This window comes from Schistocerca serialis, chromosome 1 (assembly GCF_023864345.2).
Source record: "Schistocerca serialis cubense isolate TAMUIC-IGC-003099 chromosome 1, iqSchSeri2.2, whole genome shotgun sequence".
NCBI lineage: Eukaryota > Metazoa > Arthropoda > Insecta > Orthoptera > Acrididae > Schistocerca > Schistocerca serialis.
In genome coordinates, this window is record NC_064638.1 from 686778638 (window position 1) to 686795397 (window position 16760).

At 41.9% G+C, this 16760-nt stretch overlaps 1 protein-coding gene across 1 annotated transcript in view; it reads left to right on the plus strand.

Moving 5' to 3' along the window:
• Positions 1-16497, plus strand: part of LOC126424951 (facilitated trehalose transporter Tret1-like) — a 32893-nt gene extending 16396 nt beyond the window's left edge. Inside the window, exon 3 of the mRNA XM_050087852.1 lies at positions 16156-16497. Coding sequence (XP_049943809.1) covers positions 16156-16497 — 342 coding nt within the window. The remainder of the gene's footprint in view (positions 1-16155) is intronic.
• Positions 16498-16760: the final 263 nt, after the last annotated feature.

Sequence of the window (16760 nt, forward strand, 5' to 3'; positions counted from 1 at the left end):
AAAAATGTGTTGTGAACAGAGTTAGCAGTAAAGAGTTAATAAATTGAAATGACATGCCTGATGGATAAGTTTTACTGCACGGATAGTGAAAATGTAGCAAGCGACAAACTTTCTTGCCTTCAACATTCTTTTTGAGTAGTGAGCTAGAAAAAGTTTCGGAAAGGTTTGAAATTATGTGCAAAGTTTCTTGAAACTTCGGCACTGTAACCTAGGGTGGAGTATGATGGGCTTTCGAGTTATTTTTCTTTGAACATCATACCCAGCGAACAGTACGCGAGCTGGCGCAGTAGTAAAGACATCCAGCTGACCTCTTATGCGTCGATCCCTTAAACACAGGTGTACTGGGATGGTACTCTCGCTCACGTCACAGTGGATTTCTTATCCTCTACTTGGCCGTCCGAGCAACAGCTTCGTCTGTAACAAGCTAGGCGTTCACGGGAAATTAGCCTCTTACCTTTCTCTCTATCCTCTTTGAAAAGGACTGTGTGACAAATTATGTCTAGACACTTCAGGTTTATCGCTAAGGCTGTAACCGAACGTTACAATACATAGGAGAACGATTCCGAAACTCTCTGGGAACATAAACGAAAAACTCTGGGATAAAAATAGTATCCCTCTAAAAAAAATTCCACTAAACAAATCGTGTTTAAGATTCCCTGTACTACGTTTCTGCTACCTCCGTTATGCGCTGATGTTCACGTCACGGGATAAAACCGAGCAAGGTGATGTGGTGATTAGTCATTGGACTCATATTCGCCTAAGGACAATGACAGGATGGTTTCTTTGAAAGGCCATGGCCCATTTCCTTCCACATCCTTCCTGTGTCAATATATTGACCCTAATCTTCCTTCCCTCGTAGGACAAAGGAAGTGACTGTTGATCCCGTATAAATTACAACAGGCTATCATCTCCTTCTGTCAATATGAAGTTGAAATATGATTCAGCATCGGACCTTTTAGTCCACGGCCGATTAGGCATAAGTTTTGTTGACACAGATGCTGAATGTGGTTTTACAAGTTCTAATTTTTGAACTGATGACAGTAATCGAAATGACAGCATTAATAAAGAAATATATTAAGAGGTGTTGACGGCTTTATTCACAAGATATCCATATGATCCCAGATTGATTCAATTAAATTTGCTTCCTTCGTGAATATAGTAAAAACAATCGTTTTTCTCGCACACCTTCAGAGTATAGATCAGAAAGAAATCTTAATACACCACACAATAAACATACCATCTAGATAATATTTACAGAGTGCAAATATAGATGCCGACGTGGTAGTCTATATGCAAAAGGAACTCTGTGGGTGCCAGATCTCGGCTGCTGTGACTACAAATCCGACAGGCCTAGTAGTGGCCGCCTCTTCGGGTAACAGAGAAAGCACTTTGACTGTAGGTGTGTTACAATCGATACAGATTTTCAATGTGCTCTTTTGGGCAGTGAAATGTCTTTACTTTCGTGCAACATCGATACCTTGGTGTTTAGATGAAACACATCTGAACAAGCATCGTAACTAAAAAACAATAATCTTTAGTGGAAAAAAATTAGTTTCTCATTTCGTGGAATAGACGTTAAGACCTACGTCACCAGATTCTCTGCACTACTGTATTCAGCTATTCACATACTTCTCCCATTTACCAGATTATAAGCTAATGCAAATTTGAGAGGTCGTGTACTTTCCCCCCCTCTCTACTAATTAATAGCACGTTTTTATTTCTTCTACATTCAATCGCTACTGCTGTCAGCTCGTGTGGGAGAGTTTCGTTTATTTTGTAGTCTAATAATATGTTTGTTCGCATGGTCATATTTCGCAGAAGCTGCTGAATCGAAATTATTGTTTGTTTGCCATCCTTGAGTTCACTGCAATTTAAAGAGTGGTCATCCTGGAAAATGTGGTATACATAAAAACATTTAAGCATTTTGTTATTAATAGATTAAAAAGAGTTTTTCTGTACAAATTTGGTGTGCAATTTACTTTCGAACCTTTTGCCTCTTGTTTGCATGTTCTGAAGTCCAATGTTACGTATTTCTTTTGTTGTTAACCGGGGTGAACTGCAACGAGGATTTTTCGACTTCAGTCTCCGGTAATAATAAGGGAAAAACTGTGGACTTGAGAATGTGCATCCAAGAGGAAAAATCACTAACAGTAAGTACATTATGTATACCGTATTTCCAGAGTGATCAATGAAAATAATTCGTACTGTAAATAAAGGTGAACGCGTCTGGCGAAAAACGCTGAAACTGCAGTAAGCTTAAGACGAGGAAAGACAGTTATAAGTGAGTCTGTAGTGTATCTTTGAACAATGCATTGCATTCAGTAATTTGATTTCTGTACGAAATTTCCTAGCAAATTACAAGTGAGTCGTCCAAGCACGGCTCACAACCCACCCTCACAGCTTTATTTCCGCCAGTACCTCAAGTCAGACTTTCCAAAGTTCACAGAAGTTCTCATGCAAACCTTGCGGGACTAGCGCTCCTGAAACGAAACATATTGTTATTGTTTTCATGCATATGCATTCTTTCAGGAATGCTAGTCCCACAAGGAGAACTTCTGTGCAGTTTGGAAAATAGGAGATGAGGTACGCGAGAAAATAACGTTGTGAGGGGTCGCGAGTCGTGCGTGCATTGCTCAGTCGATAGAGCACTTGCTTGCGAAAGCTTAAGTTTGCGGGTTCGAGTCCAAGTCCGGCACACAGATTTAATATTCCAGGAATTTTCGTACCAGGGCACTCGCCGCTGCAGAGTGATAGTTCATTTTTCATTTCTATATTTCGTGTTTTACTTACTGCTATTCTTACACGTAGCCAGTATTCACTCCCATAAAGCTCTAAATTAGCCTCATTTTTTTTAAATTTTTCACTTATTTTTGTCTAATTTCATTTTTCAACATATTTTGAATGGTGCAACTTATTATTATGAAATGGGTCTCTCTTGCTTCTAGACAGGCCTATTTATTAGTGTCTACGACAGGCCAAGCAGCTAAAGGAAGATATTTGTACCAGTATTATCCTACCAACGATTGATTTTGGTTCCGACCAGATCTTTGCCCAAAAATCACTATTTGAACTTTAGTTTTAGATATCTCAGCACTGCACTGATTCAGCAGATGATGCAAATAGTGACGTGTGTATTATTAGTTACATTCCTTTCATCAGCGTTCCAAGGTGTTATCTGCATAAACAAAATCATGTAAAATAACCTCTTTTAATACTTTGCTACCCTTACGTTCACTTTCCTTCAAATTTTGGGTAACGTATTTCATACGTAAATAAAAAAAAAGAGTAGATAATATTGGACGGACACCCTTCGTTTATTATAATTTCATTATTCTTTATTTTCCTGTGTTAGTTAAGGGTTTCAATTTTGTTCGTAGACTCTTTAAGACTCTCGTTAATTTGCTGGGATATCCCTTATTGGGAAAAAATTTGCTTTAGTCTATAATGGCGCTCTTATTTTGTTTAATGTCTACCAATTTCCGCAACAAGTACCATCACCAGGCCATCCGATGAACAAAATCATCATTGTACATATTAAAATCACACTTCATAAAAAAAAAAATCCCTTAGAAAATACAGACTGCCCCGTACCGCTGGCATGCAGTCGTCACCTTTGCTTACCCAATAGTTGCATCACATACCATTACTATTACTGCCCAAGCTTAATTACTTTAATTACTTGTCTTTAGGAAGGTACCTCAGTCGCACAAAATTTCTGAAAGGACAATGTTTTGCCCCTTCGACTGTCTATTTTATAGTAATTATATTTTTGAAATTTGTAATATGTTCCTATGGTATTGAACCGCTGAGGTCATCGTTCCCTTAATCTAACTTAAATTAACTTATTCTAAGGACAACATACACACCCGTGCCCGAGAGAGGGCTCGAACCTAGGACGGGGGGAGTCGCGCGGACCGTGGCGAGGCGACCGAGACCGCGCGCCTAGTAATTATGATCACACTCGAAAGTGGAGTGAGCTATCATTTCAAAAATGTTCGAAGACTGTTTCTATTTATATTATCAAATAGTTTTACTGAGTCTACAAGGGATGCGGATAAATTTTTGATAACAAGGTGTATGAACTGAACATAATTTGTTCCAGCCAAAGCTTGTTACTCTAAACAGCGTACTCTCTGATTCAGTGAGCACAAGACATTTGTTTAAGCTGAACAGTTCAAACTACATGCGCATTTACATCTGCATGTAAACACACTTACGTGTCTAGTAGAGGATTCATCGAACCACCTTCATACTGTTGTCGTTGTGGTCTTCAGTCCTGAGACTGGTTTGATGCAGCTCTCCATGCTACTCTATCCTGTGCAAGCTGCTTCATCTCCCCGTACTTACTGCAACCAACATCCTTCTGAATCTGCTTAGTGTATTCATCTCTTGGTCTCCTTCTACGATTTTTACCCTCCACGCTGCCCTACAGTGCTAAACTTGTGATCCCTTGATGCCTCAGAACATGTCCTACCAACCGGTCCCTTCTTCTTGTCAAGTTGTGCCACAAACTCCTCCCCAATTCAATTCAATAGCTCCTCATTAGTTATGTGATCCACCCATCTAATCTTCAGCATTCTTCTGTAGCACCATATTTCGAAAGCTTCTATTCTCTTCTTGTCCAAACTATTTACCGTCCGCCGGCCGGTGTAGCCGAGCGGTTCGAGGCGCTTCAGTCTGAAACCGCACGACCGCTACGGTCGCAGGTTCGAATCCTGCCTCGGACATGGAAGTGTGTGATGCCCTTAGGTTAGTTAGGTTTAAGTAGTTCGAAGTTCTAGGGGACTGATGACCTCAGATGTTAAGTCCCATAGTGCTCAGAGCCATTTGAACCATTTTTTTATTTATCGCCCACGTTTCACTTCCGTACATGGCTACACTCCATACAAATACTTTCAGAAAAGACTTCCTGACACTCAAATCTATAGTCGATGTTAACAAATTTCTCTTCTTCAGAAACGCTTTCCTTGCCATTGCTAGTCTACATTTTATATCCTCTCAACTTCGACCATCATCAGTTATTTTGCTCCCCAAATAACAAAACTCCTTTACTATTTTAAGTGTCTCATTTCCTAATCTAATTCCCTCAGCTTCACCCGACTTAATTCGACTGCATTCCATTATCCTCATTTTGCTTTTGTTGATGTTTATCTTATATCCTCCTTTCAAGACACTGTCCATTCCGTTCAACTGCTCTTCCAAGTCCTTTGCTGTCTCTGACAGAATTACAATGTCATCGGCGAACCTCAAAGTTTTTATTTCTTCTCCATGGATTTTAATACCTGTTCCGAATTTTTTATTTGTTTCCTTTACTGCTAGCTCAATATACAGATTGAATAACATCAGGGAGAGGCTAAAACCCTGTCTCACTTCCTTCCCAACCACTACTTCCTTTTCATACCCCTCGACTCTTATAACTGCCGTCTGGTTTCTGTACAAATTGTAAATAGCCTTTCGCTCCCTGTATTTTACCCCTGCCACCTTTAGAATTTGTTAGAGAGTATTCCAGTCTACATTGTCAAAAGCTTTTTCTAAGTCTACAAATGCTAGAAACGCAGGTTTGCCTATCCTTAATCTTTCTTCTAAGATAAGTCGTAAGGTCACTATTGCCTCATGTGTTCCAATATTTCTAAGGAATCCAAACTGATCTTCCCCGAGGTCGGCTTCTACAAGTTTTTCCATTCGTTTGTAAAGAATTCGTGTTAGTGTTTTGCAGCTGTGACTTATTAAACTGATAGTTCGGTAATTTTCACATCTGTACCTTCATACTAGTTCTCTATTATTCCACTCTCGAACAGCACGCCGGAAAAAAAGAGCCGTGCGATCTTTGGTTTCCCTTATTTCATTATGATAATCGTTTCTCCCTAAGTAGGTCGGCGTCTTCCACCTCAGATCCCATAACATGCCCATGACGCTCTCTCCCCTATTTCTCGATAATATGAAGCGTGCTGTTCTTCTCTGAACTTTCTCTATGCAGTCTGTTAATCCTATCTGGTAAGGATTCCACACCGCCCAGCAGTACTCCAAAAGAAGGCGGACAAGTTTAGTAAATGTTGTCACCTTAAGAGATCTGTTGCATCTTCTAAGTGTTTTGCCAATAAAGCGAAGTCTTTAGTTCGCATTCCCACCGTATTTTCTATGTGTTATTTCCAATTTAAGTTGTTTGTAATTGCTAGATATTAAGCTGAATTTACGTCATTTGGATTTGACTGGTTTATCGCGCAACCGAAGTTTAACAGAGTCCTTTTAGCACTCATGCGAACGACCTTACACTTTACATTATTTTCGGTCAACTGCCAATTTTATCACCATTCAGAAATCTTATCTAAGTCGTTTTGCAATTTATTACGCGATAAACGACATCATCCACAAACAATCTAAGACGGTTATTCTGATTGTCTCGCAAGTCGTTAATAAAGATAAGAAAGAGCATAGGGATTATAACACCACCTTAGGGAACGCCAGAAATCAATTCTGTTTTACTCGATGACTTTCCATTAGCTAGTACGAACTGTGAACTTTGACAGGAAATCACGAATCTAGTCGCATAACTGAGGCGATATTCCATAAGCACTCAATTTGATTTCAAGCCGCTTTTGAGACACAGTGTCAAAAACTTTCTGGAAATCTAAAAGTACCGAATCAATCTGAAATCACTTGTCGATAGGACTCAACACTTCGTATGAGTTAAGAGCTAGTTGTGTTTCACAAGAATAGTGTTTTCTAAATCCGTATTGACTACGTATCAATAGACTGTTCTCTTCGAGGTATTTCATATCGTTCGAACACAATATATGTTCCAAAGTCCTGCTGCATATCGACGTTAGTGATATGGTCCTTTCTTAAATATTTGTGTGACCTGCGCAGCTTTCCAGTCCTTTGGTACGGGTCTTTCGTCGACCGAGCCATTGTATATGATTGGTAAGTATGGAGCTATTGCATCAGCATACTCCGAAAAGAACCTAACTGGTACACAATCCGGACCGAGGATGTGTACTTCTAAGTTACTCATGTTGGCAGCTGCTCTTGATTCGAATTCTGAAATATTTACTTCATCTTCTTTGGTGAAAGAACTTCGGAAGGCTGTGAGGTGTGTTTAGTAATTCTGTTTTAGTAGCACTGTCACCGTTAGTATTTCCATTGCTATCGCTCAGAGACCATATCCGTGCCTGGTTCCCTTAACCGCAGTTTTCTATCATGTTTCCAGGATAAAGCTTTACTGTTAAATCAACAACGCTTGAAATACTGGAATGTTATTAATTAGTCTAAACAATAAGATGCACCACATACACAGCTCTATAATACGGCAGTCGTCATGTGATACCATGAGACACGTTTTTAATTATTAAATCTGAAGTTTAAATTTTTTAACTCTTGTTGACGAACGGAGGATATGAGTAAATACACATCCTAACAAGTAGATCAGTAACTATAAAGAATACACTGATGAAAAAGAAATATAAATTAATTTCATAACGCTTATGGGTCCCCAGATATTGCATTTTACAGTAAATGTATAAATACGTACTTGCAACATCGGCACAGCTTCGCAGAAAACATTGGATCAACAATTGAAAAATTTCTGGCCTTTCCTAAATGACTACCGTGGGCGCAAATACTTTGCTCCCAGCTCTTCATCGGTGTTGACTTGCGCGTCCTCGTCGCTGACGGACCCGTTCTGTGTACCATAGCTCCACAACGGTGCATTTTGTACCTACGGTTATGTGCAAATTTTGCTTCCTTGGACGTCTCTCAAATCCAGTTGCTCTCAAATTCGAGGAAATGTGCAAGTTACTTTCGGATTATTGTTCGTAAAGATTTCATGTTGTCGCATCGCGACTCGAATTTCGTCATTACCACAAACGGCTTGATCAAGCGTATCGCTTCTGGATGACTGACTTACAAAATTTTAAGTCACCGTTGAGATATCAGTTGTGCGAACCCAGAATGCAAAATGTCATATGCCAAATCTTCAGTTAGAGACGTAGTTGTCCAGTTGGCTCCCCGTCTGAAAGTAGGCACATCAGCCATCAAATTTAACATCTCATCTTTTGAAGATTTTGGTAATCGTGCAGTCTTCCGAAATCGCGTAAGTGGAAAACGGGAGCCTCATAGCCCCACCGTAAGTAGCAATGGCTGTCCCAGGAACAGGAAATACCCGACAGCAGGCAGTAGCATCTCTTTGGTGTGTGAAGCGCGGACTTCCGTCCTGACCAGACAGTTTCACAGTACATGTAGAGTTTCCAGGTAGCTGCGCACACTGCGCACACTGCACTCATTGTGGAACATACGGGCATCTCCAATCAGTCTGCCGTAAACCTTCAGAATGATCAGATTCAATTTCTCACAAGCATCGCAGGGCGGAAAGGATTCTCCCAGACAGTCCTTTAGCTAACAAGCCACAACTGCAACTAAATACATCAGTTTCAAGGTGGACACAGGAGCTACAGTTTCCTTGGTAAACCTCCAAACATATGCACATCTAGGTTTCCCAGGCTAAGCCCAACCCTCCCGAACACTACGATATTGCAGTGCCGGTGTTATTCTGATGACAATGCACTATGGCTACCACAGCCGTTACTAAACACGTCAGATGAATTCGTAATTGCGAATTCATCTGGCATGCTCCCGAACACTGCTTGTGTACAGTGACAATTCATCAGTAAACTCTTCCGGGCTAAGTTGCCGTGGTCGATCTGTAGAACTTCTTCTCCCTTAGGCCATAAGGTCTACAGGAAAGGTACACATACTGATCGCTACCTCCATAAGAACTCAAACCACCACCCTAGGCAAAAGAGGGGGGTCATAAAAACACTAGTGGATAGGGCCAATAATATTTGTGAACCAGGCTACTTACAAGAAGAACTAAATCATTTACGAATCGCCTTTGCGAAAAATGGTTATACGAAAAACGAGATTAATCGAGCACTTCACCCAAATAGAAAAATGCCTAAAAATAGGAGACAGCAACAACCATCAGCTGGAAAAGTATTTCTTCCGTTCATCCATAATATCACGGATCGCATTGGAAAAGTACTAGCCAAGTTTCAGGTAGAGACCATTTTTAGACCTACTAAGAAAATTAGTGAATGCCTAAGATCAACAAAAGATGCTCGTCACCCCCTAGCCACCCCAGGGGTATATAAAATTCCGTGTAGTTGCGGCAGGGTTTACATAGGAACTACAAAAAGAAGCATCAATACACGGTTGACGGAGCACAAAAGAAACTGTCGCTTGGGACATATCGACAAATCGGCAGTAGCGGAACATGTTTTTAAGGATGGAGATCACGACATAAAATTTGGTGAAACAAGCGTGCTAGCGAGGACGTCGCACTATTATACACGTACGTATAGAGAGGCAATTGAAATCCACAAACATCAATACAATTTTAATCGTAAAGAAGAAGGATTAAAATTGGATAAGATATGGCGGTCGACGTTGCATCAATCACGTGACAATCGATTGCCTGCAATCGAGAGAACAGACGATAGCCAGAGATAGCTGCACATCGACGCCACGTGACGTGTGGTGGCGCCCCCTACGATCTCTATATAAGCGGCGGCCCCAGCTCCTAGCAGCCAGTCGTCGACTCACCTCGGAAGATGTTCTCCGTAGTTGAGAACGAAACGTCAGGGAGAAGAAGTTCTACAGATCGACCACGGCAACTTAGCCCGGAAGAGTTTACTGATAAAGACGCCGGCCGTGAAAGCCTACATGGAATGAGTGACAATTCAGCTCCTTCGCAACCCCCCCCCCCCCCCCACTCCCTCCTCTGGTGTCAATTCTCAGTCTCTGATAAGCTCTATTTGTTGTAAATTGTCACTCAGACTGAAACATTTTCGGTCTGGATGCCTTCTAGCTGTTTGTATCGTCCATCAAAGACGAAGTTCAGGCTGACTCCTCCAGCTACTTGACGATCGCCTGTGCCACATCCACACTTGCACCGAATCTGGTCTGGAAAGTGCCACAGATTTCCATGCTATTATTTCCTCGCGATCAGACGCGGTGCCTCATTTCTGCTGAGCAGAGCCGATTTTAGTCTCCTTATACACAGTCGTTCAACAGGAACTCGATCGACTCCATGAGGCTGGTGTTAAAACAAACGCTTGGTCTACACCCATGGCGGTACGCAGAATCTCAATGGCTCTCTTCGACTATGTGGAGACCTTAAATCAACGATCAGTTCCCACGCACAAGCAGAAACCTACCCTTTACCATGTCCAGAAGACCTTCTCACAAGAAGGTCGACACGGCTGACACATATTTGCAAATACCGGTAATGAAGAGTTGTAAAACATCGCAGATATTACCACTCACTTTGGCCTGTACTAATACAAGCGATTACCTTTTAGGACCTCTTTTGCTTCAGAAATCTTCCAAAGATACCTGGAACTGTTAACCATGTCTGTCTACAATTGCACTAACTACCTAGACGAATCGATTGTCACGGGAGCTACGCATCAGGAAAACATAATAAATGTTTGTACACTACTTACCACATTATTTGACGCAGGGCTGAAGAGCCTTTTAGGCAAATGCCAGCGTTCCAGGAGCTAGGGGAGTAAATCGGGCACTTACTAACCAGTGAAAGGATCCAGCTCCCTGATCACAACATACTAACTAGCGCCTCCCTAAAAAATGGTTCAAATGGCTCTGAGCAAGATGGGACTTAACATCTTAGGTCATCAGTCCCCTAGAACTTAGAACTACTTAAACCTAACTAACCTAAGGACAGCACACACATCCATGCCCGAGGCAGGATTCGAACCTGCGACCGTAGCAGTCCCGCGGTTCCGGACTGCAGCGCCTAGAACTGCACGGCCACCACGGCCGGCGCGCCTCCCTAACCCACCCTCAAAACTTACTGGAGCTGCAAGCCTATTTGGGAAAGGTGAATTTTTATTCGAAGTGCTTCCCACAAGCGGTCCATATCACTCAGTCACTAAAGCGCTTGGCTGATAAACATGTTCAGTACATGAGTACAGGTGCTGGGCACTTTTCCTGAGCTCCTACAATTCCGCAATTAAGCACAAGGTAACAGCACAACAGACAGATGCGGATGCTCTGTCTGGCCTTCTCGCAGGACCAGACCTGGCCCTTGACTAGTAGTAAATCTTATGGTTACTTAGTTACTTTCATGTTCCATGGATCATTTTACACGATAAATTTTCACGATGTAGAACGAGTCATTTTACATTCATATTGCAAATTAATTTGTACATCTATTTGTACTCTAAACATCGCCATATTATTAACATTATTTTTTCTCCACAACCTTTTACACATTACAAACGTAGATATTCTTCTAAGGAACAGAAAGAGTTATCAAGGAGAAAGTTTTTCAATTTATTTTCAAATTTTACCTTGCCGTCTGTTAAACATTTTATATCACTGGGTAAATGGTCAAAAATTTTTGTTGCAGTGTTGTGCACCCCTTTCTGTGCTAAAGACAACCTTAATGTTGAGTAATGGATGTCATTTTTCCTTCTAGTATTGTAATTATGTACGTCATTGTTCAATGTGAACTGTAGTGGATTATTTACAACAAACTTCATAAGGGAATAAATATACTGTGAAGCAGTAGTCAGAATGCCCAACTCCTTAAACAGATGTCTACAAGATGATCGCTGGTGAGCACCACATATTATTCTTACAGCATGTTTTTGGGCAATGAAGACCTTCTTTCCTAAAGATGAGTTACCCCAGAACATTATTCCACATGATACTATTGAATGAAAACATGCAAAATATGTCAATTTACTTATTTGTCTCTCCCCAAAATTTTAAATGATTTCAAGTGCAAATGTGGCTTAACTAAGTTGTTTTAGGAGTTCCAAAATGAGTTTCTTCCAATTTAAATTCTCATCAATATGGACACCTAAGAATTTTGAAGTTTCAATCCTATGTATTATTTCATCACCATGTATTACACTTATTACTGGTGCAGTACCCCTAGAGGTGCAGAACTGAATATGATGTGTCTTTATGAAATTCAGAGTAAGACCATTTGCAGAAAACCAGTTAATGATACTTTTGAGAACTTCAATTTCTGTATGTATATTTGGAGTGATTACAATGCTGTGTCATCTGCAAAAAGAACTAATCTGCTTGTTGTACATTAGACGGTCGATAATTTACATATACGAGAAACAGCAGTGGACCAAAGATTAAGCCTTGGGGGACCCCATACGTGATTTCTCGCCAGTCAGAATTATGTCCCTGGATTCTGTTGGTTGAATTACTACAAAGTACAACTTTCTGCAGTCTTTTGGTTAGATATTGGCTGTACCATCAACCCCTTAAAACTTCCATTTATCTAGGAGTATACTATGATTCACACACTCAAATGCCTTGGATAGGTCACGGAAAATTCCTACCGGTGCTGTTTTGTTATTTAATGCTTGTAATATCTGGTGTGTGAACGTGTAAATGGCATTCTCAGTAGAGCAGCACTACTGGCACCCAAACTGTGATTTCCTGAGGATGTTATTGTTGCCAAGGTGAGATACTATTCTAGAATACATCACCTTGTCAAAAATTTTGGAATATGATGTCAGCAGTGAAATACGTCAGTAGTTACTGACATCTCTCTTATCACCTTTCTTAAAGAGGGATTTAACAATGGTTCAAATGGCTCTGAGCACTATGGGACTTAACATCTATGGTCATCAGTCCCCTAGAACTTAGAACTACTTAAACCTAACTAACCTAAGGACATCACACAACACCCAGCCATCACGAGGCAGAGAAAATCCCTGACCCCGCCGGGAATCGAACCCGGGAACCCGGGCGTGGGAAGCGAGAACGCTACCGCACGACCACGAGATGCGGGCAGGGATTTAACAACGGCTTATTTTAGTCTCTGTGGAAAAATGCTTAGAGTTAGTGATGCATTACATATTTCGAACAATACTGGACTTATATGGGAACAAATCTTTAGTCCTCTATTGGAAACACCAACAAAACCAGAAGAGCTTTTATTTTTGAGAGAATGTATGACCCTCTTAATTTCAGAAGTAGGAGTTGGTGGTACATTCATGTGATGGAATGCTATGAGAGTTACTTCTTCGACATATTTCTGTGATATTTCTCTTGAAGCGTTGGTCCCTAAGCTTATGAAATGATTATTAAATACATTTGCTACCTGTGACTTGTCATTTATAACCCTTCCATTCAGTACAATAGTAATGTTATCCTCATCTGTGGTTGGTTGTCCTGTCTCTTGCTTCACTATATTCCATATTGCCTTAACTCTGTTTTCAGACTTACTGATTTCTGACATTATGTGCATGTTTCTTGATTTTTTAATAACCTTTCTTAGTCATTTTGAGTATTTTGTAGTGCGCAACGACTGTAGGGTTTCTACTTGTTCTTACCAAAAGATACATTTCCCTTTCACAAGATACTTTAACCCCCTTAGTGATTCATGGTTTTTATGTGGCTGTTTAATGTCCCTTCTGATTAGCTTATGCCGAAAGCTATTTACAAATACTGATATGTTTCACCATATACACAGAAAGGAAACACACATTGGAAGGATTTTCCATGACGGCTGCACAAATTACTGAAAGCACACGCTGCGACATGATCTTATGACAAGTCACGCGCTGTGTGCTCCACAGGTGGCCCTCGCACATTTTGAAAAATAAAAAAATCAAAGCTCCAGATGTCGTCCCGCATCTACTGTCTAGGAGTCACCAACAGTGTCCTCATAACAGTTGCTGAGACAGATATACACCATTTTGCCATCCTGGCCACTCTGTGGCCTCAGGTATTACAACTATTTAAACGCAATCACTGGGGAATGTCCTGATGAAAGCCCCTAACCAGACGACAGGCGTACTGGCCACACGCAACAGGAAGCAGTGGTTCAGCTGGCCGGCAGTGGGCAGCACCACCACAGACTATCGCCCCCTGACATGCTCCGAATTCGTTTGTACTTTGCAGGCCCATTTCTAGACTCTGTGAGGCTAACAGTCGTACCTACGCTAAATTCCCGTATGCGGCAAACGTAGTGTCCACCACAAGAGCCATAATAAATGCACTACTCGGATTCTAGCTATTGAGGAGCTTCCTCAAATTTATAATAGCGGACAACGGACCCCAATTCTTGGCAGCGAATTTCACGTAGTCCTGGACATCAAACTGCATAAAACACCTTAGATCCTGAAATGGCAAACGGTTTGGCCAAACGGTTCTAGGCGCTTCAGTCTGGAACCGCGCGACCGCTACGGTCACAGGTTCGAATCCTGCCTCGGGCATGGATGTGTGTGATGTCCTTAGGTTAGCTGGGTTTGAGTAGTTCTAAGTTCTAGGGGACTGATGACCTCAGATGTTAAGTCCCGTAGTGCTCAGAGCCATTTGAACCATTTGAAATGGCAAAGTCAAGTGTGTGGTGTAAACATTTAAGTAGTAAACGTTGAAATCAGTAGGACCTACCACCAACAACAGTAGCGCTCACACTATTCCTGAGCTCGTTCAGGACTGCCCCCATCCAGAATCGTAGCCCAGCAGAGCTTCTTCTTGGGAGACACCTGCAAACACTCCATCTCCTGGCCACAACGCCCCAGGAAACTGACACCGCACTCAGGCAATACACATAAGAAACAGCAGTGTACGCACAGACGTACAGAGCAAAAAACACGTTGTAAGTTGGCTGTTTAGGTTTTCTTATTGGTAACGCCACGTAGCGCTCTGTATGAAAAATGACTGGCTGTGCTATGTGCAGTCCGTGGCTAGTTTGCATTGTTGTCTGCCATTGTAGTGTTGGGCAGCGGCAGCTGGATGTGAACAGCGCGTAGCGTTGCGCAGTTGGAGGTGAGCCGCCAGCAGTGGTGGATGTGGGGAGAGAGATGGCGGAGTTTTGTAATTTGTCATGAACTGCTATATATATTATGACTATTAAGGTAAATACATTGTTTGTTCTCTATTAATATCTTTCATTTGCTAACTATCCCTATCAGTAGTTAGTGCCTTCCGTAGTTTGAATCTTTTATTTAGCTGGCAGTAGTGGTGCTCGTTGTATTGCAGTAGTTCGAGTAACCAAGATTTTTGTGAGGTAAGCGATTTGTGAAATGCATAGGTTAATGTTAGTCAGGGCCATTCTTTTGTAGGGATTTCTGAAAGTCAGATTGCATTGCGCTAAAAATATTGTGTGTCAGGCTAAGCTCAGTCTTGTATAATTTTTCAAAGGGGACGTTTCAACGTAGAAACCAGCAACACCCAAGAGTGACGCAACACATCAGTCAACACACACAAGGGTAGAGTGTCATCATACAAATCAGCTCCACCCACATCTACCGATTGCACCAGCAGCAGAGGTACAGCCTGAACTAGAAATGTAACCATTCCTTGTCCCACTACTTAAAAGATGTAACTTGTGCCCAAAAAACCCTGTAGCAGTTTCGGTGGACATAGACATGTAGGGCTCCAGGCGGCCCTCAACAACAGTAAACGACACGCATATTGCCATGACTCAGCATGATGCAGGATGCTCCCAGTTCCTCACACTAACAGTTCCCCTTCACAAACACAATGCTTCCAGCCATATGCACTCGTTTCAGGTGAATAGATCTGCTATCCCAGTCCAGCGACTTTGAAAGCTCACCAGAGAGCAAGGAACTGGGCCTCCCTCCGCTCCTAGGTAGACCTGTTACATACGTGAGCACTGGCGGAGCGGACCGCGTCGTCACACACCATTCTGTTAGCCAATTAGAACTGGTGGCCGTGCAGCGAGACAGGCCTCAGAGGTGTATTCACTTCGCTATTGTCTCATTGTAACACAACGTTGGTTCTTGATATCAGGTGCGGTCTCTCCGAATTACTCGTTGGACTTTGTGTATCTGTTTGATATCCCAACTTGTCCGTTTCCTCATTGTCTTTTTCTGCCGTTGACGGCAAGTGACCAGTCAGTCTACCATCATGGGGTTTCTCTTGTCGTTCCCGATGTTCGTCGACACACTGTTACAATAATTATGAAGTGTTTATTTCTGTAAAAGAGCTTATTACCACCTCCACCACGTGGTGCTGTTATTACCCCATCTAAGTACGTCATGTTAACAGTATCGACGTTGCCTATGCTACATTTCTACTGTTGCTGATTCAACGATATACGACTGGACTCACTTGTAAATGTCTGTACTTCTGCTGCAGGTCTCCTTCACGTTCGGCGCAGGTTCAGTCCTCTACCCGATAATAGGCGAGATATACCACGTCTCTGTGAAGGGCGCCGCCACATCCATCAACACGACGGTGATAGCGCTGTACGGCTTCTTCCTGAAGAAGATGTTCCAGGTGGTGTCGGACAGCGTGGGCGCCTACTGGTCCTTCTGGGCCTTCTCCGTGCTGTGTGTGTGCGGCGCTGTGTACACCTACTTCCTGCTGTCCGAGACCAAGGGCAAGACGTTCGCGCAGATAAATCAGGAGATGGACGCTCGATTCGGCGGAAGTAGTCGACAACTTACTGCCGATCTCCGGAATGAGGAACCAAAGTGAGATGCAGGGATTCTAATCTTAACGAAAAGTACACCATCACTGTGTCACAGAAGATCTTAGATGTCTCCAAGACATGCAGCCGTGATCTTCATTCTGTGAATGAAACAATCTAATACCTCATGAACTAGCGAGAGATCTGAACCTTGTAGTGGAAACTCATTAATATTTGCTAACCATTTTAAAAATGTTTGTAGCCTCTGTGTATGACCACATTTTAAGTTTTTATTTTCAATTTTTGGAATGCTTTGACCTCCAAAAGTAAC